The sequence below is a fragment of the Nanorana parkeri genome, unplaced genomic scaffold (genome assembly GCF_000935625.1).
Source record: "Nanorana parkeri isolate BGI_ZX_2015 unplaced genomic scaffold, ASM93562v1 scaffold1582, whole genome shotgun sequence".
Classification (NCBI taxonomy): domain Eukaryota; kingdom Metazoa; phylum Chordata; class Amphibia; order Anura; family Dicroglossidae; genus Nanorana; species Nanorana parkeri.
In genome coordinates, this window is record NW_017307850.1 from 97,578 (window position 1) to 123,976 (window position 26,399).

General features: G+C 40.8%; 1 protein-coding gene across 1 annotated transcript; it reads left to right on the top strand.

The window, feature by feature from the left end:
* The first annotated feature begins 19,788 nt into the window (after window positions 1-19,788).
* CYSLTR1 (cysteinyl leukotriene receptor 1) lies at window positions 19,789-26,052 on the top strand. Its single transcript, XM_018570691.1, has 2 exons — window positions 19,789-19,825; window positions 25,093-26,052. Exons 1-2 carry the CDS (start codon window positions 19,805-19,807, stop codon window positions 26,050-26,052), a joined length of 981 nt encoding a protein of 326 aa, XP_018426193.1. The 5' UTR covers window positions 19,789-19,804.
* Window positions 26,053-26,399: the final 347 nt, after the last annotated feature.

Here is a 26,399-nt window from a genome sequence, read left to right on the forward strand (position 1 = left end):
TTCAGGGTAAAATTTTCACCCTTGGCTTTTCTTTTTGTGCTCGGATTGCAGGAAGACGCTGTGCCATCATTGGGGCTGTAACTGTTATCACAGATACCACTGATTAATAAACTCCAAGCTTGTAAATCAGCAGCAGGGCTCAGCTATTCTGGATGTGACCATGCATGTTCTCATGTACTTTTAATTATAAACAATCCTTTAGATATATTGCTGGCCTTTTTTCAAACCTAATCCAGAATCACTTTGGATTGCCAAATGAGGTGTTCGAAATGCAAATACACTGAAATAAAGAAATATGATCCTCATTATACAACAGATTTGCAAGGGCTGGAAATAGCCCAAGAGCTAGGTAACATATGCCAACTAAACAGAATACTGCTGAAAATTCTGTTTGTGTTATGTACAGTGCTTATCATCTATCCACAGAGTCCAAAAATTAAATTACATATATCCACACTGTTCAAGGAAGAAAACGCTCCATGCTGTAAAACACTTTCTCTCTTCAGTGATTTACATATCTGACTAGGGTTATCCAGGGTGTGTCACAGAACCATGGAATGCAGTCAGAGGACAAAGGTGTATAGACAGAAGAATATAAAGGAAAGTGGATAACCTGATTCAGAGGATCACATCGCAGCGAGTCTTCTGGGGAGGAGAAACTCAGAATCCTACAGGGGATCTTTGGATTTCCTTTATTAGGCCTTTTTGTTTGAAAAGTTTAAAAGCCTCTGGTAAGTGTTCTTACATCTGATGTTGGTGGTGGTATATATGGAACATTACTATTGCAGACATCCCAACTCTCCCGGACGCTCCGGGAGTCTCCCGCTATTAGATAGCGGCTCCCGGCCGCCCGGGAGAGAAACACTTCCCCGCGGAAAGGTTTATCTGCTCGATCGAGCAGATAAACCTTTCCCTGCAGTGGGCAACAGTTGATCCAGATGCTAACAAATTCCACAGAAACATGTTTCCTTATTTAAATAGTCGGCTGCTTCTTGTCTAATCTATCTTTTGTTTTTAGTCCTCTAAAAACATAAATTGAACATCATAGTTGGAGAGAACTAAAGGTTTGCGTTTACCAAACATCTTTATTTTGAAAAAACTCCGTACCAAATTGTCTTTTATGGTTATTAGCCTATCACTAATAATATATATATTATTGCCTGGCCAAATAAAGGTTACCACCTGGATTTAGCTAAGTCTTCCATTAGATAATCAGTCTGGGTTCGGGAATGTTATGTACCCAAAATAATGAGGTCAGTTGTCTACCTGAATATACTGAATGACCAGGCTTTTCCATCAATGGATTTTTCTGCCCTGATGGCACACTGGGCATATTCCAAGAATGTCAGGATTCCTCAGGCTCAAATTGTGAAGGAGTGGTTCAGGGAGCATAAAACATTATTTATAAACATGGATTGGCCACCACAGGGTCCAGTCCTTAACCCCATTGAGAATCTTCGGGATGTGCTGGAGAAGACTTAATGCTGTGGTCCAAATCTCCCATCATCACTACAAGTTCTTGGTGAAAAATGAATGCAACTCTGGACGGAAATAATTGCTGTAACATTGCATAAGCTTATCGAAACTATGCCACAGCGAATGCGTGCCGTAATCAAAGGAGATCCAACCAAATCATAGAGTGGGTGACTTTTTTTTGGGCCTTAGAGATTTGAATTTTAAGAACTTTCTCTTAAAACCAATAGTATATAAAAACCCTGTTATTTTGGTTTAAAAGATTGAGTTTATTTATATAAAATATGCAGCACAATTTATAAATACACTGAAGTTGTGAAAAAATCCTGCAAACGAAATTGGTTTTAGGGTGCTGAAAAGCGGTGTACAATTGACCCCTATATGAGATGTGGAAATTTCATTAGTTAAGATATCCAGTCCACTGAGCATATAAAGCTGTGCCTATTGGAGACTCTAGCTAAAGAAGGAAAAGCATGCAGGCATTTTAACACATGTACATTATAAATGAATAAATGATTCTTGAGAAATCATGACTAGTTTGTGTAAAATGGAATTCTTCTCATAAGCTTTTGCCTACAATGCAAATTCATTGTTCAGTCTATTTGTAATATTTACTGTATGATCTGAAGCCAGGAAAAAAGTGTGATAAACAATTTACTGTAACTTTACGATCATTAATCAGTGGGAAAAATTGCTGCACTATCATGTGATCACATATACAGGGCATGTGTTACTTGATGCTAGCAATGGCAGCACATATTCCCTCCTTACACAATTCTGTTATATGGAAACTCAGGGTGAGTTCCTTAAAAGGAGAAGTATTGGGGTAAAATGTGCTCTTTCTAATACTTAGAGACAGTGTGGGGAACACTGCAGTCGTCACAAGCTGGCTCTAATTACTGAGAGCTGAGTGGTCTTCTCCTTGCAGAGATCAGTAACTGTCAGTTGGTGTCCCCACAGGGATTCTGAAAAGAAATAGACACCGGCACTCCAATAATAAATCGATTACGTCTATTTATTGACGTACATCAAAAGCAAAATAACACACTTAGTGCGACGTTTCGGGGACACACAGGAACCCCTTCATCAGGCAAAACAAAACAAACGCTTGTTTTGCCTGATGAAGGGGTTCCTGTGTGTCCCCGAAACGTCGCACTAAGTGTGTTATTTTGCTTTTGATGTACGTCAATAAATAGACGTAATCGATTTATTATTGGAGTGCCGGTGTCTATTTCTTTTCTGCATTACTTTGACGGTGGCCATCCGTCGACTACTGAGCACCCAGGATACTTTGTTGGACATGCGGTCAGGAGTGCAATGGGTACATGGACTGTAACCCACAGGGATTCTCCCTCCCCTCTCTGTTCTTCCAGTGCTCATTGGGGGGACAGATGGGGAAGGAGGGGCGGGCACAGCTGACTCTGGCTATGGATAGGCATAGCCAGCTGTCAATCAGGCAGTAGGGTGGATCTTGACATAATTGTTGGGATCCTTCTTGGCTGCAGCATGGCTCTGCATGGCTCTGCGCTGTCAGCAGATAGCGGGCATTATCCTGCTCTCTGCAGAGTTTGGATCACAGAATCAGATTGGTAAATATATTCCTGTGACCCAAAAGAGGAGAAAAGACAAAAAAAGGTTTGGCATTACTTCTCTTTTAAACATATGAAAAACGACCAAGAGTAGCCATTTACATATATTACATGGACAGGAAGAGAGGGGATCTCCACAACATGGAAACATACATTAATAAAATCCAGACAATATTTCTAACTGTTCTGCGTTCTATTTTAAATAAAGAGCATTTTATCGCTGTCCCTATTGTGGAGATCGCCCCCCGCTTCCTGTTCTGTCTGACACCTGCCACATAGACAGGAAACCAGTGGGAACATGAAGCAATAACAGTGAATGCTATATAAAGGACATATGCAGATACAGCATTCATTTTGGTGAGACATTGCTTCCTAATGCCTCCAAAAATGCTGACTTAATGAGGATACAAACAGCAATAACTCAACAGAAGTTGTAATCCCTCTCTACCCTATGCAAAACAAAAAAAAAGGTGGAAGTTGGATTTTAAATTTACTAAGTGGAACATTTATAAAGCAGGAGTATGCTTTATAAATTGCTGTGAAAAAAAGAACACCACACATATATAGTGCACAGTGGTGTGCTTTACAAACGTGCATTGTGCTGCTCTTGTTTCATAACTTGGTACTTTTCCATAATAGATGCACAATTTCCTATGTTTTATTCCTTTAGAGAAGCTAAAAATACAGAAAAACACCTGCCACATAACCAGTGAGCTCTTAACTTCCTGTACACTTTGCCTCTGCTGGCACTGAAATCTCAGTTAGCATTGGGAAGCCTTACCATTTTGTCTTGACTTGCATTGTAACTGTAATGTCCTCCTTATATTGAAAGCGATGCGCAAACTGTTGGCGCTATATAAATCCTATATAATAATAATAATTATAATGAAACCTGCCCTGTTCTCCTCTATGGACTACAGAACACTTCCCTCCTCTGTTATGGAGATGAAAAAGGAGGACCAGCATAAGGACAAGGCTAATAATACTGATTAGGATTTCTGTGCAGCAGATGCACTTTATTGTCAGCTCAAACATCAAGTTAGGAGCACACTGGATATTTGGCAGATCAACAGGTATTTGTCTGTAATTGTAGCATTTTAAAGGGATAAATCAATGTACATGTATTGCAGCAGTGTGATATATATATATATATATATATATATATATATAGATATCTACATATATAGATATCTATATTTATAGATATCTATATATATGATATATACATTTTAACCACATTTTCTTGCAATGGAAGGGAAGCTAAGAGGAAATCCTTCACATAATGGCCTAGAGATGTTTGGTTCTTCCTTCCCAGCCTCAAGCACATAATGCATTACTCTGTAGTTGAAATAGAGCACAATAGGAAATCTTGTTACTGCATCTTGGCAACAGACATGTTTTGGACAAACAGAGAATCTGATTGTTACGCTTTCCATATGTGCTTGAATGTAAGATAGTGTCTCCATAAAGATTTTTCTGCAGAAATATTTCTTTTGCAATTGCACTTGTTAAGGGGGTCATCTTAGATGCAAATAAAGCTTGTACATTATTTTAACCTTAACCCTAACCTCTGTAGAATCTCTGTAGAGTCAAAGTTGAGATAATTTGACTTCACCCAAATACCCAAAGCCATGGGGGAAGGGGGCTTTCAAAACACTCGATCTTTCGACTCAAATTGTTAATTGAATCATTTTAATTCATTTAATCAGTTATTACTGTAATCAATTTAAATCTTCAGAACTGTCCATTCATCATCTCTCTAATTTATTCATCAAAGCATGGAAGCCAATTCGTTTTTCTCAGCATACAGAAGAATGTTGACGGAAGAAGCAATACTGTATTATTCAACGCAGTTCTCACAGTAGGTTTATGTACATTTACACAGACATCACCAGGCTGAAAAAAAGCATAACCACATGCTTCATTCATTGAAAATGACTTGTTATTACAATGAACAAAGTTAAAGAAGAACTCAAACTTACCCTTGCAGTGGGACTGCCCCCGCACAGCAAGGGTTAAGGCTCATTTTGTGTAGGGGGTTCAAATACAGCTGTATTACTTACCTGATCCTCAGTCCCACCAGCTCCCTAATACTGCTAGACTGGTCCCCTCAGCCTCTCCTTCCCTGGATTCCAGCAGTCTAAGGACCACTGGCATCATCATGTCTTATGCAAGTCCCTTGACCTGCATTAGACATGAGGATGTCAAGGGAAATTCCATAGCCATAGTGAGGGAGAGAGGTGAGTGCTGACCTCTGCGAGACCGAGGATCAGCTGAGTAAAACTTCTAATTGGCCCAAAATGTGGGTAATCCCACTGCAAGGGTAAGCCTGTGCTTTTCCTGGAGTTCTTCTTTAAATGCAAATCTTGCGTCTCCTGTAATAGTGGATGTTAGCCCAGGATCTCCCTATTCATAGCTCCCAACTGTCTCATTTGGAAGGACTGTCCCTCTTAAGGAACAAATCCCATTTGTTCCTTTTTCCTCCTCCGTCGTTCCACATTTTGGTCTAATGTTTTAAACTCTGTAATTATTTACTATTTAACCGTGTAAAGAGTTATACTACACTAAGAATTTCATGCAACCTCTAAATGATTGATTGTTTTCTTAAAAACCCAATAAAAAAAGGAAAGCATTGGAGAGAAAAGCCTTTGTGGGTTTAAGTAATGGTTTTCTGCATATTATTATTTTGGGGGCTCCTTAATTGAGGGCGTAGCAGGGGTTGTGTTGGTTACCTTCATACCTTGTACTTAAAGGGTCCCTCTTCCTTACCTCAGAATGTTGGGAGGTATGCCTATTGTTGATTAATATGATGAGCAGTTTCGGTGACCAGTGGACGTGCTTGGTAGGGTGGAGTGATAGGGTGAAGCTTGACGTTTATAGGAACCTGAAGATTTATATACAACTTCAGACAGCTTTGGGTTTTCATTGAAGGGAACCTCTACATTTTTTTCTATATGCTAGGTTGCAGTCACAAGTTTACAACAGACATATGTTAAAATACAGTATATCTGAAGCCAAAACGTTTTTCAGAAAAGTAAAAAACAATTGTTAAACTCTTGCTTGATTTTTGTTTTTCTTTGCCATCTCAGTCCCATTGGTGGGGAGATTTTAATTTAATGTACTATCTGCCCTAGAGACACAACAGGAAGTGAGAACAACTCTCTTTTTAGACTGATGCTAGCCATACATGACTAGACTTCCCTAGTTCAGCCCGTAGAGAGAAACTAAATTTAGCATGGATTGAGTGCTTTCCACTGCCATCTATTGTATTCAGTAAAAAAAAAAAAAAAAACATTTCCCAGCACACTGCAAAACAAATGTACACTGACTAACTATTAAGGTTAAAAACAGAGTTTGTAGTTGCACAACTTTTGAAAAATGAGCCACACTGCCTCATCAAGGCCCCTCTGTGTAATGTGGTCCTAACTGTCCTAACTGTTGGCGCTATATAAATACTATGTAATAATAATAATAACTCTAATCTATGAGAGCTTCCATCTTGGAGCATCTATAGCAATGGTTGAATTGGGTGCAGGTTCACCAAGAGGTACTTCATTCCACACGGGAACACACCAGAAGCCCCGCATATCACAATGGCAACTAAAACCCCCAGTGTGTCCCCCCAGCAAGTGAAACAAATGGCAAACACACTTATCAATTCATAACCAGCTTTAAAGCAAGGTGCACATGGAATGGGTATTGTATTCAGACAGTTGTAGCACCCTGAGTTGCCTAAATACCCAACTGCACCAGAGAAGGCAGTCACTCTTCAGGCGATAATTTTCTGACAGGGCCAACCACGGCTAGAATTTCTGCCAGTTTAGCAGCAATGGGCTGTAATTTCAGCCGCCTATATGGACAGTTTTAGTTGTCAGTGGAACAGGCGCCCCTTCTATTCCTGTTTGAATAACAGATGTAAAATGTTCCAAACCAAACATCAGGAGCACCAGACCAAATAGTGAACAAGTCCAGATTACTTTAATGGTTCCCAGATCAAAAATAGTTTATGCGTTTTGGAGGCCAAAAACACTCCTTGTTCATCTGTGCTTCAGATATAATCAAGAACTTGAATGGGCTCAGGAAAGAGCTGCCCTATATTAAGCTGTATTTATTTTTAACACGTAAATGTATTTCATGTACAGCTAAAATAAGTACCCAAATCTGTCTTGATATCAACCTCTTGTACTCCTCTACACAGCAGAGCTCAGACTGAGAGAGGGAGGGGTAGCAAGAGGGGCCAGTTGGTTCTGCTGCATGTATGTGTGCTGCCAGGAGAAGAGAAGGGATTGAGCAGAGCTGGTGACAAACGGAAGTTGTAAAGTCCCAGCATATACAGGGCACCATTCAGTTATAACATCAGCAATGTAATAGGAATACACACTAGAGTTGTTTTTGATAAGGTTTACTTTTAAAAAAATCCCTTTTATGTAGTGAATGCTGCCTTCTGCCTGCCCATCACTTTCACCAACTTCCTGGATTCCCAGTGTGCTTTGCATCTATTTCCCTGCTGCTTGATGTGATGCAATCTTGATTTCTGAAGACTACATATTCCATCATGCATTACTTTCAGCAAGCAATGATAATGTTGCATTGTTCAGATGTTGAGTTATAGTTCAGAACAAAATGGTGTCAGTGCATTGAGTAAGTACATCCTATGGGCCTCTTCAATAAGTACGTTTACAAACTTCTAGATGGATATTAGGAGTGGGATAGAACTTATGGGATTTTAATATAAAAATACATATTTCTTTTTAGTTTTTGACCATAGAAACCCTTTAACGTGAACGTTGCAGCAGCACAACACTGGAAGCTTGGGCTGTAAACTGCACTCCTGCTTCTATGGCAGCACTCCCTTACTGTCAGAAAGCTGCAGAGCCTGACTTGCCAGTGAAAGAGCAGTGACATGGGTTCAGCAAAGCTATAGAAGCTGGTAAACATTTTCTTTGCTTTCATATCAGTCCTGACAGGGCCAATAATAAGTCATGCAGATAAAGATCCTTATTGAGCTGTCTGACAGAGTTGTATTGAACAACAAATATGGCTTGGATATACAGTAATTACTTTGACAGATAAGATAGGTCCCATACATGTATTTGAACTTTGTGTTTAGCTATTTGCTTGCAGTTTAGCAACAAAGAGATTAAAGGCGGCTATAAGGTTGTTTTTTACAGTTGATTACGTGCCATACAAAATGTAAGTGATCCAAAGTTCAGCTTGATACTTTTCAACTTGGCGCATCATTAAAGATGAAGCTTGAAAACTAACATCAGCTCAAAGCTCAGAATTGTTCCGTCTGTAATATTCTTTCTAAAATTAGACTGTTTATGTCTCCATGTAAGATAATTCATTATCCTGCCGTCCCAGACACTTTATATTGGTAAAAATGATTACCTTGTACTCGAGATAATAACACAATGTCATTCTGGGTGTCATGCTGATGCAAAGGCCTCATTTCTTTGTGAGTTGCTGCCTTGGAAAGTATGTGGATCAGGAGATATGACATAACTCTGCCTTTACTGAACCTACCTGTTCTGTATCAGTGAGGATTTGTTTACACCACTGAGCTACATAACACTTACATTTACGTACATTACATGCATTGGTGTGCTGAGGTGCTATTCATTATAAATAGCACACCTTCACAACACGCCTGCATTGCTGTGCACCTTGACCCGTCATGTTGCATGCATTATAGTGTGTACCTTAAGCACACTGCAGGGGACCTGACTGGTGTAAATGGGTCCTGTTGCAAAGAGTTTTGAAGCCAGAGACAGGCAAGCAATTAGCATTTTTCATAGGATATAGAATAGCCACCCTTTCTGGGCAAAAATACAGTCCAGGTGATCCTATTAAAGTGTAAAACAAAATCCATTTTTTTTTAGTTTTGTTTGTTTCAAACAGAGTAGGGAATCTGTGTGTCTGTCTCCTGTTGGGGAAATGTCCCCTTACACCACAGGAAGTTAGAGGAAATCTTTCCAAAGTGAGAGGAAATCCTAGTTGTCTACTTTGAAATGTGTAGGTGCCAGAAGTGAAACAATTGCAACCATTTTATTGCAGTGACACCACTAGAGCCTGATGGAGCTGTAACCCAGATTGGGACCCAGATGTAGTGAATCTTCCTAGTTGGGGGCATATACAGCTTTAAAAAAAGATCTGGCTGAGGATTTAAAACTGATCTTGACTTGCAGAGGGTGCTTAAAACAAGCTTTCTGGGCAGTGTGCATTTTATTTTTGGCAAAGTAGTGACTCTTAGGCAATGGGAATTATTATATGTGCACAAGTTAGATTACATGAATAGATGGGTAATCATCCAATATCGGCACTTGATCTGGTGACTTACCTCCCTTTGATGATTTATTTTTACTCCCAGTTGTGCAGCTCACTAGTTCTACCAGAACCAGAAGCAAACATTTCAGATATCATATATAGCACCAATCCCTCAGGAAATCTAGTATTACAGCATGACTATTTAAAAAACAGTTCCTGGGGAAAATGGATGCAATTCTTCCACTTCTGGCACCTACACATTTCAAAGGAGGTACAAAAGATATGTTCCAGTGACATCAGCGCCTCCCTGTTCCCTACACCAGTTGAGTCATGCCCATGACTTTTGTATTGGCTAAGTCTAAGATTACCGGCAGCTGTTAGGGTAGCTGGTAGGGAACGACAGGGGGCATAATTGATGGATCATCATCATTACGATGACATAATACAGACACAAATAGACACCCAGCACAGACACTCCCAGTAACACTCTGCCCTGATCTGTATCTGGTCATCCTGATCTGTAATGGCCAGCATGGGGAACGAATGCTGGGATGTGTCTCTGGGGGGCTTCTAACGAGGGAATCTCTGCCCTGCCTCCACCACATCGCCATTTCGCCTGACCTGTTTGGTATGTAAAATATGAGATAGGCCAGAGATTTTACCTTAAAAGACAGAAAGTTAAAAAAAAACTGCATTTCCAGCCAAAAGCTGGCAAGTTCCCAAGTTTGGTTATGTCTACTGCTTTGTAGAGCAAATCTCTTCCCAGCGACATAAGACTACATCACATGCTACTAATTAGACCCCTATATACTCTTTATATAGTACACAGGCTAGTAGAATTGTGTAACTTAATTTCAGAAGACAATGTTATGATACTTTCAAATATTTCTATAGATAAAGATTTTTGATGTATGTACCAGGAATTTCTTTACTGAACTATGTTTTTATTCTGGTTCTTTGACTCCCACTTTAAATACATAGTGTGGATAGAACTTTTTAAAGCCCTTGATGAAGTTGCCCCATATACTGCATATCTGCATTTCAGTAAAGAATCAGAAATGCATATTTTTAAGCATAAAAATTGGGACTTTGTTACCTAAAGTAACCCTGTTGCCAGGATGAAACTGACCTGTACAAAACTTATAAAAGCTTTATACATACCTCTCAAGTGTGTCGAAACTTTGTTCTGTTAAAAAGCCTCTTTGATATCCAACACTTCTGCGTGTGTTTCCTGCTGCTTTGGTTCCTCCTTTGACCCCTACGACCTGTACAGGCATAGGGTTGATGGGAGGAACCACATCACCCAGTAATTCACAGCAGCACCTGCTCTATTAGAATGCAAAGCTTAAACACACCGCACCCTGGAGAGGTAAGTATAAAACAGGGTAGCCAAACTTTGGCCCTCCAGCTGTGGCAAAACTACAAATCCCATAAGGTACTGCAAGTCTCAGATAGTCACAGGCATGGCTCCCAGGGGCAAGTGCATGAGGTGATTTGTAGTTTCTCCACAGCTTTAGGACCAAAGATTGGCTTCTCCTGCTATATAGGTTGCTCCTCTAAGAATTTGAGCCTGGTCACGGGGGCGCTGTAGGCTGTACCGAGATCTGCAAATAGCGTTTCCATTGCTTTAAATTATAATATGGCCTGGCTAGAGCATGGCCTGTCCATAGACTTGTTCTTTACTAGGAGGGAAAGGCTGAACCACATTGTTTCAGGTGCTCCATGGGAATCACCATAAGCATATGTATTGAGCAAAAATCATTAGGGACTATAAGTATAAGTACATTTAAAATAACCCACTGACAGTAATAACAACAATGTGTTGCTCAATTTCATAGTAGTATATACAAAATAGAAAGACAGCAGTTTTCCTTTAAAAGGCAAAGTCAAGTGACATGTTGAATGTGTCAATTGGATGATGAAATCCAAGAGACTAAGCCCATCACATTTAGTAGTTTTATAACATCTGAACAGGATTTCCCAAACATTTCAGCAATCCAAGTTATTTATATTGTATCTGGATATTACGCTTTATCAAAACAGTAGGATTCCAAGCACAATGAAGCATTTTCTAAATTTCCTGTAATGGCACAAGCGGAAATGCACTACACGCTACAGATTCTGTTCCAAGAGCAAAACAAAATCAAAATAACTAAGGTGGGAGAATTTATCCTCAGATATCGTGTCCTCAAATAAGGCAAAACAAAATAATTGACTTCTGGCTCTGCCACCACAAACTACTGTAATACTTTTCCAGCAGCCAAGGGAAGTAATGCCATCCATCATTTTTACCGCAGCTTTCTCTTATGGGTGAGAGCAGAAATCTTTATAGTTGTCTGTAAACACAAACACATTAAAATGTCTTGTTCCCATGACGTAATATTGATGGACTGCCTGTTTTAATGGGGGTGCGACCAGGTATGTGTGTGGCAGAAATAACTTCTAAAAAAAAGTCCCATCTCAGATGTTTGGGAGTTACAATATTGGACTTTGGATTTATCTGTATCGAATATGTAATACAGCTGAAGACTAACGCTCTTCCTTTTGACGCATATTTTTTATGTTTAAGGCTGAGCACACATTGGGCAATTTTTGCTATAGAGATTTTCATCCATGAATGACTGGCAAGTGACCGCTGTTGTTGGCTACACATGCAGTTGCTTGTAGTTGCGATCAATTACCCAAATTTGAAGCACGTGCTAGAATTATTAATACGTGCTACATTTGACTGTTCCTTTTTATGGTGTGCTCTCTGTTATAAATGGACCCCTAAATATCTGATTTTATTAGAAAAGCTGAACTTGGCAAGAACTAGGTTATAGTTAGAAATGTTTTCTAGTCTAGCAGGTGCTGCCATCACTTGGCTCTTGCCTTTGATAAACTACTCCCGAGGGCACTGGATGTAGAAAAACACAGGGGGAATACATACAAACTGTAGCAGACAGAATCTGGAGCAGTTGCCCATGGTAACCAATCTGCTTCTATCTTCAGTTTGGTCAGTTAAGATTTGAAAATGAAAGAGAGAAGCTGATTGGTTGCCATACACAGCTGCTCCAGATTCTGTCTGCTACAGTTTTGATAAATTTCCCCTCCTAATGTTTTTTTCGGGGTATACTACATCCATACTTTAACACTCTTGACATTGGAGCTCAGTGCAAATCAACAAAACAATAATTTCTCTGAAAATCATATTTTGACATCAACAATGATCTTTGTTAGAGGAATGGGACACAAATATATTCAATTATTAACAATATGGACTCTAGTAAAGTTAAATTTAGAAAGGCAGTCTGCGTTAAAGATTGCGTTTGGCAAGTACTGGCATATACCAGAGTCAGCGAGAAGGTGTCAACAATTACTTTTTGCTTCATCATCGCTCTCTCTCCACCTTCCCTCTGTCAATGGCATAGTATAGCTGACTTGTCCGCACATTTCCATGCAAAATAAATTGCACAAGAATCATACATTTTATAATAATGAAAAGACAATCCTATGCCAAATCCATATCATTCACTCGACTTATTAGTGACAGTAAACTCAGGAGTTAAATCTTAAAAATCCATTCAAGTACCTTAACTATTAACAAAAATGTATCTTATTTGTGTATCACTCGGCTGTAGAGCCTCAAATCATCTCTGGATTGGTGCTGACACTGTCCTTCCTTCTGGAGGATGGCTACTTTTGTTCTCCACGGTCCCTGTGTGTATTGTAAAGTAGCCACGCACCAAGCTCACTCCCATGATGGACTACAGGCTTGCGTTTAGTTTAATAATTTGTATTGAGATTGTAGTCCATCACGGTAGTGAGCTTGGAGTGGTGACTACTTTCCAACACACACAGGGACCATGGGGAACAAAAGTAGTCCCCCTCCAGAAGGAAGGACAGCAAAAATTCAGAGATGATCTGAGGATCTACAGCCGAGTGATACACAAATAAGATGCATTTGTAGTTATGTAATTGTATTTATTTATGCAGGCTAAGGGAAACATCGAAAGTAAATGTTATATTCCGAGTGTACATAACTCCTGTTTGCTTATCAATGACCAAAGGTTGCCCAGCAAGTTGTCTTTACTTAACTTAGTTCATTTTTACCAGGTGTTGACTCGGTGGAGATAGTAATCCGACTGTTTTCTTTTACATTTTCTTGGGTTGCTTCCTGCAGCAAATACAGATTTTTATTGAACACTCAATGGAAGGAGCAAAGCAAGATGGATTGTTTCTAGCTAATACCGAGGTTTTGCTTAAAGTATATGTATACTCAATCACTAAAATCCTACAGAAGCGTTAAGGACATTTCAAAAGTCATTTGAAACAAGAAATCTGCAGTTTTCATTAAAATAATATGTGGTGATCTAGCTGAAAAGGTCCTTGTCTAAGCTCCTTTTTATGGGGTGATGACTGCTTCCCAATTGTTCTCTTGCATTTTCACAATGTCAGACAGGCTTCCGATGTAACCTATAACTGACTGTTTCAACACACATTACTTGGCATGATCCATTGTTGTCACTGTACAAGCTCTTAAAAACGCTGTGCAGCTATTTCAGGAATGTATGTAGACAGGAAGCATCTACAAAAAAAGAAAGAAAGAAAGAAAGAAAGAAACTGCAGGAGATATTATACAACAAAGGATAAAAACAAATGAAAGTCTCTTTTTTATATTTTAAAAATGGCAATTGTTTATGATATGATACACAGTTCTTTGAAAAAGTAAACATCATTAGGGTTGTCTCTGAATGAAGCTGGAAGCGACAAGGATTTTGTCACTTCTGGTTTCATTTCCCAGCCACAGCGCCCACAAGCACAATGTGTGCTTGACCTGCTTCATTGGAGTATAATGATGACATTAGGAGTCTAATTAGTTGATTTTTGGGAGAAAAGAACTCTCTGTGCCTTCTGTTCAACATTTGGCCCTGTTGTCACTGCCTTGTGTCTCTACATTTAGGCTTTATTACTGAAAATGTGGTGCCAGTGGCCAATTTGCTCCAAACCTGAGACGCAGTGTCTAAGAAGTTGTCTGGTATTCACTGGCTCACCCTGCAAGGATAGATGGTCTTTGCTGCAGAACGGCTACCAGGTCTTGGCCCTTGGGTACACTCAGACTGGCAACTTTTCTTGGCTCTTAAAAACAATAAAATTGGTGAACTATGCCATGGCATTGGATGCATGAACACAGAACATTTTTTTTTTCAATCTTTTCTTTTATTGCTGGTTTGGTCAGGGTTAACTTTTTAAATACAGACTGTAAAAAGTGATAATGGCTTCAACGTTTAGCGGAACTAGACCCTCCCATTATTTATAGCCAAAGAAAGCATGACAACACAGAAGCAGAAATGGGAGAAAGGGACAGAGCATTGTAGCATTAAGTATACAATAAAGTGCCTGCACAAGTATTTTCAAGGCAGCTATTTTAATGAAATCTGACAATTTAATAATATTGAAAATTCTTTTTGAAGTAACATTATCATGTTAAGGTGTATGAGATTTTACTGATTGGGTTTACATGTCCTTAAAAATATCCCAGTGTTACAGTTTAAATTGCTTGAGTATTCTTTTAGTGTATACTCTGATATCAGAACATGAGCTATATACAGTACATCTAACATAACTGCCAAAATAAATGTTTTATTTTTTTTTAAATGGTATATACCTCTCTGTGCGTGTGACAACTGCATCAAAAGAGGGCAGCCTGGCTGGATGCATGTTCAAAGTAAGGCAAAATATGATGGTTTCCTGGTATAATACTGAAATTAGCAGACATCCTGTTTCTAAGCTCTAGAGTACACTTCTCCACCTTTTTCCTTCCCATACAACACATGAAATTAGCTGTCTGCTAGGTATCTGTATAATGGGAGTTTACACATTGTGTGCCCCTTAAAAGGAAAGTGGAGTAAAAATACAAGAAGGGACAAAAGTTCAGAACAAACGCACTTCCATACCAAGATGAATACTTTTCATCAGTAAAGATGCATTATCCATGATTCTATCTTACCTTAGTGACCCTGGAATAGATAAAAGACCTCATTCACACATGTAGCCAGTATAGCTGTATAACTATAAAGTTTACTTATGTCAGTAAAATGTTAGAAAATTGAGCCATTTGTATGTTTAGATCAACTATTTTCTTTGCTCACGCAGGGCAAACTAAATAGGTCACTTAACTTCCACTCATCCTAGCAGCATATACAATTTTTTTATTTTCTCCCATTGTATTTTGTGTATTTTTGTGTTCAGTAACTAAGGAAAGAAATGGTCGGTTTTAGCTCCAAACTGACTTACACAGGGCTATACATTCCTTCTCAGGCCACATGTGACAGCCAATCACAAAGGTCCTAGTTCGTTGGATTTACTTACACTTTAAAGTGGATCTGAACTCAAAAAGCGAAGATTTCCTTTGTTATAGAGAACATGTAGAAATGTTAACTGTGCCTAGGCAGTACTCTGCAAAGTTTACTATTTACCTAGAATTCCTCCTTAAGACATGGCAGTGCGCTTCTTGTGACTAGGCAGTCCTGTGCCTAATAGCTATATATCTGCAATGTGAGATCACCTAAGGCACTGCTGCCTAACTGCTAGTTACATGTGATTTAGAGTGAGGTTTGATAATGTTTCTGCTGTTCTGCTCATTCTTCTTCTTTGCTGGGGAGGAAGCTGTACCTGAGGACATGCAGCACAAGGATCTCCCTGCTGTTTCTACTTTTCAGTGGATCTGGGCTATTCAAACCTCTTCTGCTGCTACTTGATTATTCCTTCCTTGGTCATTAGACCACCAGTCATCATGAGGGTATGACTAACACAAGGAAGCAAAGCCCTGCTCCGGGATCACCAACTCCACATAGAAACACAATGCAGAACACACAGTTGAAATCAAAATTATTCAAACCCTATTGCAAATCAGGTTTATTGACAACAATACCAGACATTCAGTTGTTTCCAATGAACAAATCAAACAAAGGCAATTGAAATAGGACAACACAATCAATGTTCAACGGGTTTCCCCAAATTCAACTGAAAATGCAACTTTTCAGGACTTCTGCAGTCCCAACATTATTCAACCCTTTCATGGTAAGCATCTTTAGTACTTAGTAGAGCATAGGGTTGCCACCCGTCCAGGATTCACCCGGGTTTTGAATGCTGTGTCCGGGTTTCATGGCAGCAGAAACCCGGACACAAGATGTCATACAGACAGGCGCAACCAAAATTAAGATAGGGCCTACTGGCACCCCACTGGAAATAGTCTCAACTGTGATATTTACATATGAATGGGTGGTGCTATTTACATAGCAATAAACCACTAGCCATTCTCACCCGCTAGGTGTTCGGGTTTAGCTTGAAGAAAAGGTGGCAACCCTAGTAGAGCACTATTTTGCTGTTATGACCTTCTGCAAACAAGATGCTTTGCCAGACACCCGTTTCTGGCAGCACTCCTGAGGAATCATAGCCCATTCCCCATGAGCAATGGCCTCTGGTTCACTAATATTCTTGAGTTTGCGTGCTGCAACCACCTTCTTCAAGATATTCTATGATATTCTATGCTTGAGATCATTGTCCTATTGGAAGGTCCAGTGATGCTGAAAGCTTCAGCTTCCTCACAGATGGCATGACGTTTTCTCCTAGTATTTCCTGATACTTCAATGAATCCATATAGAATCCACCTTGCCTTCCACACACTACAGGTTTCCAGTGCCAGATAGTCCTGCTCTGTCCAAGTAGTGTAACCACTGTTCCTTCAACTTTAACATTGCGAAGTATGCTTCCAAGGGTGCCCCTGGAAAATTCACTGTCTTAGCTATCTTTTTGTATCCTGTTCCTTGTTTGTGAAAGATGATGATCTCTTCTCTTAACTTTTTGACCATTCTTTTGACTTTTTCTAAGGCTGCCCATACATCATGCGATCATCGGACGACACTTTTCGTCCGATGATCGAACCAACGTACAATTTTTTTACAGGGGCCCCATCCTGCCCCGATTATCGCAAGGTTGAATCAGCGGTAATTAGAAGAGAGCACCTGGACGAATTGCGGTAATCGACATGTGCAGTGTAAATCGTACAAATTTTGACGTACGGAAACGCCACCAACGTTTGCGAAAACCGTACGTTCGACCGAAGTTTTCAAAACCTGCTGGTTAGTCAAAAGTCGATCGATTGTACAGTATTTGCGGTTGTACACTGCCCATCAACCTTACGAACATCGGACAAAAACGTGATCGCATACGAAAATCGGCCGATATTGGTAAGGTGTATGGGCACCTAAACATGCTGGCAAACATGACACTCAAGAAACCCCTACCCAATTCAGGTTTTTCATGTGTTCTAGCTCAAGCACACCCAGAGCAACTAATGAAGCCCTTGATTAGTTGCATTTGGTGTGCTTGAGACAACACCTAATGCAACTAATCAAGGGCTTAATTTGTGCACAAGATTTGTGCTCTTGTGAGGGATTCTATTCAGGGGATGAATAATTTTGACTGCAGAAGTAATTAAAAGCATTTTCAGTTGAATTTGGAGAAACCACTTGAAACGTTCATTGTGTTCACCTATTTCAATTGGTTTTGTTTGATTTGCTCATTGGAAACAACTGAACTTTGCCAATAAACCTGATTTGCAATGGGGGTTAAATCATTTTGATTACAACTGTATATGGTAAAGCAATAGTGGGCAAAAGATCACCTTGCTGAGAGACCACAAGCAATACTGGTGACTATTTTTTTTTCCTTCTGCTTGCCTTTTTTTGGGTACAGCTTCCACAGTTTAGGCCTGAATGTTTTATATACATGAGGAGACATCACATGTTTCTTTCAGCGAGGGAACAAATGATTGTTTGCACCTATTAAAAGGAGAGGTGAGTAGTAGACATCCTCACTCAAAAAACAACAGTGATCGGCTGGGAAATCTCCAAAGGACAAACTTTTCTCCCATAACTGGATGTTTTGTTTGAATGTCTCTAGAAGTCTGTAGATATAATTAGTTTGATAACTGTTACAGTTACTGAGTTTATCATCCTATTTCTCCCGTCTTCCTATCTGGAATCCTATTTCTCTGTTGACTTTATTTTGTTTCTAAACTATTTGAAATGCTGGTTTAATCACCTACAATGAATGCTGCTCTTTGATGTTTGATGTTTGGGAGTTGTAGTTTCCTGCAGAATTACCTGGTCTCCTGAACACTGGCCCTAATATCCTGTGGTAGGGTGGCTTCTTTTCCCTTGCATGTGCTAGTAAGCTATATGCGTCCCCACAAACACACAGGCACAGCAATGCAAGCCATTCCCCTCCTTCCTCCTTTTTTCCAAGCTAGTAGTTGGGCAGCTACTGTAGACTGTTCTGTCCCTTGTGATCTTGTACTGTACCGGAAGTTCAGGGAAGCTGAGCTGAGAGAATTGGAGACATTTGTTTGGAAACATGATGACTGCAAGTGCCAAAATGTAAAGAAATAATTTGATGTGCAATGTATACTTGTTTGATCTGGTTTCATTATTGAAAAATGTTTGAGAGTTTAATACTACTTTAACAGTGCGATTTTTTTCCCCCTTGCGCCACAGCTTTACTTTACAAATACAGTAGCGACAGTAGTAAAACTGTGGAATTCCCTACCACAGGCAGTGGTATCCGCTGATAGTGTTAATAAGTTCAAGAAACTTCTTGATGAGTTTCTTCTTTCGCTTATTATACAGGGATATGGGAAATGTTAGCGACATATATACAGGCACACACACATATACACACATACAGTGGGTTGAACTGGATGGACTCTTGTCTTTATTCAATCTCACCTACTATGTAGTTATAAAAACTAATATTTAAAATGTTTATTTTTGAGGAGTTATATGTTTGTGTTAATGATACACACTGCAAGAACTACATTTCCAGACACAAACTATAACAGGGCTTTTCACAAAAGGGTGAAGACTTTGGAGAAGGCAGGAGAAGTGAACAATCTAGGCCAAATTAGCTGATTTGGAAAAATTCTCCAATTCAGCTCACTTTCCAGTTCAGCTATGTTGACCTCGATTGTTCAATTCTCCTGCCTTCTCCAAACTCTTCACCCTATTGTGAATAACCCTGTAAATGTTTCCTAACATCCATAGCTTTTAACCATCCTTGTACTGAAGAGATGTTTCAGATTTTCCTGGGCTCACTCAAGGCAAAGAGAACATGGTTTGCTTAAATATGAACAGATTGGGGTGGAATGGAAAAGAGAGGGGCTTTTATCGAGTCTCCAATTCTGTATTTTCCCACATGGCAGATCTGCATCTAACAGATTTATTTTCATTTTTACATTCATATTTAAAATTGATAATATCTTAAAATATATGTATGGTGAGCATACATTTAAGAAAATCTAAAATAATCTAAGTTTTTTCTCGATTTTTAGGAATGCATTTTGTGATCAGAAGTAGATGACACTGATGACAGAAACCGAGGACTTAATGTTTCAAATGGCTGGTATTATGGACAAATCTCTATTCCCAAATTACATGATGCAGCTGAGTGACCAGGTAAACACTATATGCACTCATTAACACAAGGCTATACCCTTTGAGGCTTCAGCCTTGGAGCCTCAAACCAGACATACAGCCTTTCTTAACAGGGGAAGCTTTCATTCAATATGGACATCTATTTCACCAAAGGGAAGGATAAATAGATGCCCCTTTAAAACATTGCCTATGTGTTTCGTAAAAACTAGATCTAACCCCACTGATGACAAGCTCCCCTGGGTTGGCCAGCTGACAAAACGGACAGGACTGTCTGTATCAACGCCTAACATAAGACTCTGGAGCATTCTTAACAGAGTGGCTGGCAGGTGATGTAATACAGATCACCCTGGGGTACAATGTTCTGCATTTATTTGAGTCTCCAAGTGTGAGCATATTAATGAAGTTGATAGATTCAATGCAGGTGTGCCTGGGAGGCAGCCTACTCCTCCTCGTTTTGTTGCAGGCTAGCTGGCAGGTGCCCTGGGGATCTTTTTGTGTTTTGTATTGTTGTAAGCCTTCCCATGTGCGCCCTGCTATAAAGGCTGTTTATAGATTCATGTGGTTGCCATCTTTTTCTAGTTTGACTATTTTTGATGTAGGGGCGCACTGGGGGTCCCAGCGTGCATTTTCGGTTGCTGGGCCCCCAGTGCGTCCCTGCAACTTTTGAGGAGGAGCAGGCTGCCTCCCAGGCACACCTGCATTGAATCTATCAACTTCATTAATATGCTTACACTTGGAGACTCAAATAAATAAGAGTTAGGACCACACTTAAGAGGTGCCTTGACGGTGGCAGTGTGGCTTCCACATATTTTTGGCCAAAGGTTTGTGCAACTAAAACCTCTGTTTTTAACGCATACTGTTGACAGGGTAATTCGTTTTGTTGCAGGCTAGCTGGCAGGTGCGCTGGGGATCTTTTTGTGTTTTGTATACACAGGAAATATTTGTATATTTGAAATAAAGTCATACATTTATCTGATGCCAAATCAAATATAGAAAGCTGTTTCTGTGGCCAAGCATAACTAGCTGAATAATATTTGATAAAACTGATAAGAATTTCTGGTAAACATGTTGACATAGAATCACAAAGTAAACAACCCTTTACCCCATCCAATTTTTTAAAGGTAATGTAAAATCTTTTTCACTAATTTAGTTATACAGTACATGCAAAATAGACCACTTGGGTTAAATCAACAACCTCTGTGAAACATATGCTACATGAAAAACTAGGATGTTTGTACAGTATATTAGTCAGCTCATCTGTATAGCTGATTAATACATTTCTGTGCCTACACAGGGAGTATGGAGATGATGCTTTTCTAAAGCTACCCAAACATGGCTAGATTTTCACTCATTGGCTCGGGGGCTTATCTGGCTCAGGCCTGAGGCTTGAGTTCCATATATGATATGACAGATTTCTGGATGGAAAGAAGTCTGAATACTCAGAGTTTGCTCCAGTGGTAGACATGGAAAACCTCAGACTGCATTGTCCACTAGATGCAGACTTATTATAGGAGCAGCTATGCTTGGGACAGCATCCAAATTTGTGCCACCCATTTGAACGCTGGGGCTTGTAGTCCTATACTTGCTGTATGAATTCTGTTGGGATGGATGAACTTGTAGTTTGGTACCAGCTAGAGCTGCAGCTAACGATTATTTTCAAAATCGATTAGTTAGCCGATGATTAAGTTCGATTAATCGGTTAATCGGATAAAATAAAATACATTTTAAAAAATGGCTCCAGTGATGGGACTACTAGTTTGTATTGAGATTGCAGTCCATCACAGGAGCAAGCTTGGAGCGGCTATAGAGGAATACAACAAATACCAGCAATAGTACATTATAGCTGGAGGTATTCTGCATTGCGCTGTATAATTTACTATTCCTGGGTTTTGTAGTCCTCTATAGCTAGTGGTATCGGGCATTGCACCACTGTATAATGTATTATTGCTGGGATTTGTTGTACTCCTCTAAAGCTGGTGGTATTCCGCATTGCGCTGTATAATGTATTAGTGCTGGGATTTGTATTCCTCTATACAGCACAATGCAGAATACCAGCAGCTATATAGGAATACAACAAATCCCAGCAATACATTATACATATAGCGTGTAATGTATTGCTGGGATTTGTATTCCTCTATAGCTGATGGTACATTGTGCTGTATAATATACATCACAATGTACGCGCAGCGTGTGTGGAGCTGTGAACAGGGCCATCAGCTATAGAGGAATACAAATCCCAGCAATACATTATAGAGCACCATGTGTGGGAAGGTGCAGGCTTACCTGAGCAGTCTTCCAGCAACTTGCTTCTGAGATCGGGCCTGTCTATCGGTGGCTGTCATCCCCCCACACCTGATCCTCCTTACTTCTTATCCCTGTGTCCCTGTGCCGATCGTGGATGTGGGCTGGCGGTGAGAGTGAGGTGGGGAGGAGGTGCGGCGTGTGGAGCGTGGATGCGGGCAGGCGGGTCTGGCATCTGCGAGCGAGAGGTGGGGAGGAGGTACGGCGCGCAGCATGTGTGGAGCTGGGAACAGGGCCAACTAATCGGAAGCGGATTAATCGATGATTGAAAAAGTTTACAACTTTTTCAATCATCGATTATAATCGATTATGTCGATTAGTTGTTGCAGCCCTAGTACCAGCTGTGTGCTGCTGTCAGAAGGCAGTGACTTGTTGTTCTGTACCTGCTGTGTGTTGCTATCAGGACGCTGGGACTTGTAAGCCTATACCAGCTGTATGCTGCCATTTGAACACTGGGACTTTTAGTTCCCGGACCTATTGTGTGTTATTGGAATGCTAATGCTTCCAATTCTAGTGAGTTATTGAATTCTGCTTTGATGGAGGCCCTTCCTCCATCTCAGTCCTTCCTGTCCTACTGAGTACCAAGCTATCCCGATAAATACCCTGCACGCCTGGTCCTGCATGCATAGCCTCAAAGTGCTCTCTCCCTGTGATTCTAGTTAGCCACAGTGATAATGGCATTGATATACTGTATATAGAGTTGCACAGCCCCCTGCTTGCCAATGCACAGCACTGCTCAGTCTTCGTTCAGAATTTCATGCTCCATGATGCATGCAGGTTGGAATCCATTAAAGAAGGCAGGACATAGGCTCAAATGAGAAGTAGTAAAAAGGAGGGGGAGTAAGGAAGTAAGTAAAGAGGAAGTAAGCCCACATTTGACAAGCCCCCCCCCCCAAGAACCGCTGTCAGAGCAGAAAGTGTGAGATCTGGAGGAAGGTGAAACACTCATGGTTTCATCTCCAAAATCCTTAAGAGGTATTGCCCATATCCAGGCTACCACAGGAGACTGCTTGGCATATGGAGTCTGTTGTGCCCCTTAGCAGATGTGTTCCCAGGGCTAGCCCACACACACTGCGTCCTCCCTTTTACTAGTCTCCGGCAGGAAAAGCATACGTTGTAGCAATGGTTCTGTGTTTTCGTTGTGCACAGCAACCTCAGTTGCTCTACCATGGAATACACATAGATAAAAAAATGTGTCCACCAGGGTAAATAGTGCTATTCTAGCGTTTATAATCAAAGTGTAATGTCCAACATGTCACTGATTGTACCAGCTTTTTTAAGAGAAAGTGTGTTGTTTATGTCTGTGACCCTGTTGGAAAGATTTCATTTCACATCGAGTCATAGTAGGAACTGAAGGGACATTTCTTTCTTTCTCCGCACTAGCCAAAATGAAATGTAAAAGTTAAAATTTCTGTTATGTGTTAGTTGTGTTAGAGATATTACCAAATACATCATGTCAGTGGCGGAACTACCGCCATTGCAGCCGGTGCCGGGGCACCGGGGCCTTTGGCTGTGTGGGGGCCCAGTGGGGTCCAGTCCTGGGCTCCCCCACAGCCTAAGTGGGGTCCGATCCGTTTTTTTTTTGGTAGTGCACGGTCCCGGTGTTCGAACACCGGGGCCCCGCACTGCCAACGGGCATCTCAGTGAGGGGGCGGGTCCTGTGACTCCCCTCCCTCCCGGCCGCGTCCATAGTAACAAGCAGCGGGAGGGGAGTCACAGGAGGCGTGTGTGTGTCACAAGCCCCGCCCCCTGCAGTGCTCAAATCGAAACTCCCTGGCATGCGGTCCTCTGGCTGGGTAAGTCCGAGCGCGGGGGTGACGGCAGCTGGAGCATAATAGTTGTGAAATGCTATTTAATGTTATCAGACAAGTGGATTATAATGGGGAATATTACACTGTAATGTTCCCTATTATAATCTATTTCTCTGATTTAATGATTACAGGTAGGCATGTGATCTATCAAAGTTTGAGACTACGTTAGAATGTGTGACCAGTGACGTTGCCACACATTTTAACGTAATCTCGCCCAGTTTTTCGGCGTTGGAATAGGTGAAGCATTCCAACGCTTTCTCCGCTGTTCCAGGACAGATCGGCATCGCAAATCGCATGTGCAGGAGAACCGATCTGCCCTGGAACAGCTGATCGGTCCTGAAATGTCACTTCTATCCGACTTTGTGAGTGCGGTGGAATGTGAGATCGCAGTCGGATAGAAGTGACATTTCAGGACCGATCAGCTGTTTTAGGGCAGATCGGTTCTCCTGCACTTGCGATTTGCGATGCCGATCTGCCCTGGAACAGCTGGGAAAGAGCTGGAATGCTTCACCTATTGGCGGTCACACATTCCACCGCCGAAAAACTGGGCGGGATTACGTTAAAACGTGTGACCATGTCACCGGTCACACATTCTAACGTAGTCACAACCTTTGATAGAACACCGCCATCAGGGGGGTATGGCCGGTACCGGAGCGGCATGGCAGAGGTGACAGGGGAGGGGGTGGAGGAGGCCGGGCCCCAGCAGGTAAGAGGAGGTACAGGGAAAGGGATCCCGACCGCAGGGGGAGGGGGGGCGGATGCCAGTGTGATCCGCTCCCGCCCGCCCCCCCTCCCTGTCATGGGAGGGGGGCCCAAGATAAAATCTTGCACCACGGCCCTTTGGATACTAGGTCTGCCACTGCATCATGTATAAGGACTTTACATGAATTAATGGTGCAATGATGGAACCAGGGCCCCATAGGTCTCCCTATTAAAACACATAATACTGTATGAGAAACTTCCATTGACAAAACATTTGTTTTAGCTAATAAATACATGACATGGCATCCAAAAAAACAAGTATTCTTTGATCACAGCTGGAAACTTTAAAGCCATGGCAGCTTCTATCTGTGCTATGCTTCTTGTCATGCCACAAACATTGATTTATATGGCAATAGTAGTTAAATGTATTAAGGACAACTGTTTCTTTCCTAACCTGGTTCTTTGTTTTCCCAGATTTCAAGTGCTAGTCCTCCAGAAGAAATCATGTTGAACACAACAGGAAACGATATTGATGAATTCCGTAACCAGGTTTACTCCACTGCATACTCCATGTTTACTGTGTTTGGACTAGTAGGGAACTGTTTTGCATTATTCATCCTTATAAAAACCTACAAACAGAGAACAGCTTTTCACATCTACATGCTCAACCTTGCCATCTCTGATTTGCTTTTCATCTGCACCCTTCCATTTCGAGTGGCCTACTATGTGAAACGAGGCAACTGGCTTTTTGGGGATTTCTTTTGTCGTTTTAGCTCATACTCCTTCTACGTCAACTTGTATTGCAGCATCTTCATCCTGACGGCAATGAGCTTCAGCCGCTTTCTGGCTATAGTCCACCCCGTGAGAAATCTTCGATTTCTCTCAGTCACCAGAGCCAAGTGGGCTTGTATTGGAATATGGGGATTTGTCACATTAACAAGCGCCCCATTTTTAATGAGTGGATCAGAATTTGACTCAACAACAAACCGGACAAAGTGCTTTGAGCTTTCCCAAAATAATACTTCAGTAAATAAAGTGCTCATCCTCAACTATATCTCACTCACCTTTGGCTTCATCGCTCCATTTATTGTCATTTTGGTTTGTTATACTATGATCATTAGGACCTTGATGAAGAATTCCATGAACAAACAAAAAGCTTCCAGGAAGAAGGCCATTCGAATGATCATCATAGTCCTGATTGTCTTTTTTATAAGCTTTATTCCCTACCACATCCAACGGACTCTTCATCTTCATGCAGTTAAAAATGGTTCTGCTAAGCAGATAGTGCACCAGAAGAAGGTTGTAATCTGCTTGGCCCTTGCTGCCTCCAACTGCTGCCTTGATCCACTGCTTTATTTCTTTGCAGGAGAAAATTTTCGCAGAAGACTTTCTACCATGAGGAAGCAGTCTCTTAGCAGTATGCCTCGAGATTAAAAGGAAAAAAGAAGGGGAACATGGCATAACAAATTGTATGTGTTACCTGCCCCAGAAAGGCATAACTATTATACAAGCAAGGCTAGGATTACATTTTTAAAACTAAACTCCAGGCAAATATAAAAGACATGTTAATGCAGATAGGTATTCAGTCATATACAATTACATTTATTTTTTTAATTCAGGCAGTGCAAGTATCTGACTTTGACTTGGTATTAGTCTCATGTAGTCCTTGTACATCAGAGCTCAGACTGGGAAAGGAAGAAACACGAAGATCCAGTCAGATGTGCTGAAGTGCTTTACAAGGGCATTCTAAAAGTAGGAGAGTGACAGAAAGATGAGCTCAT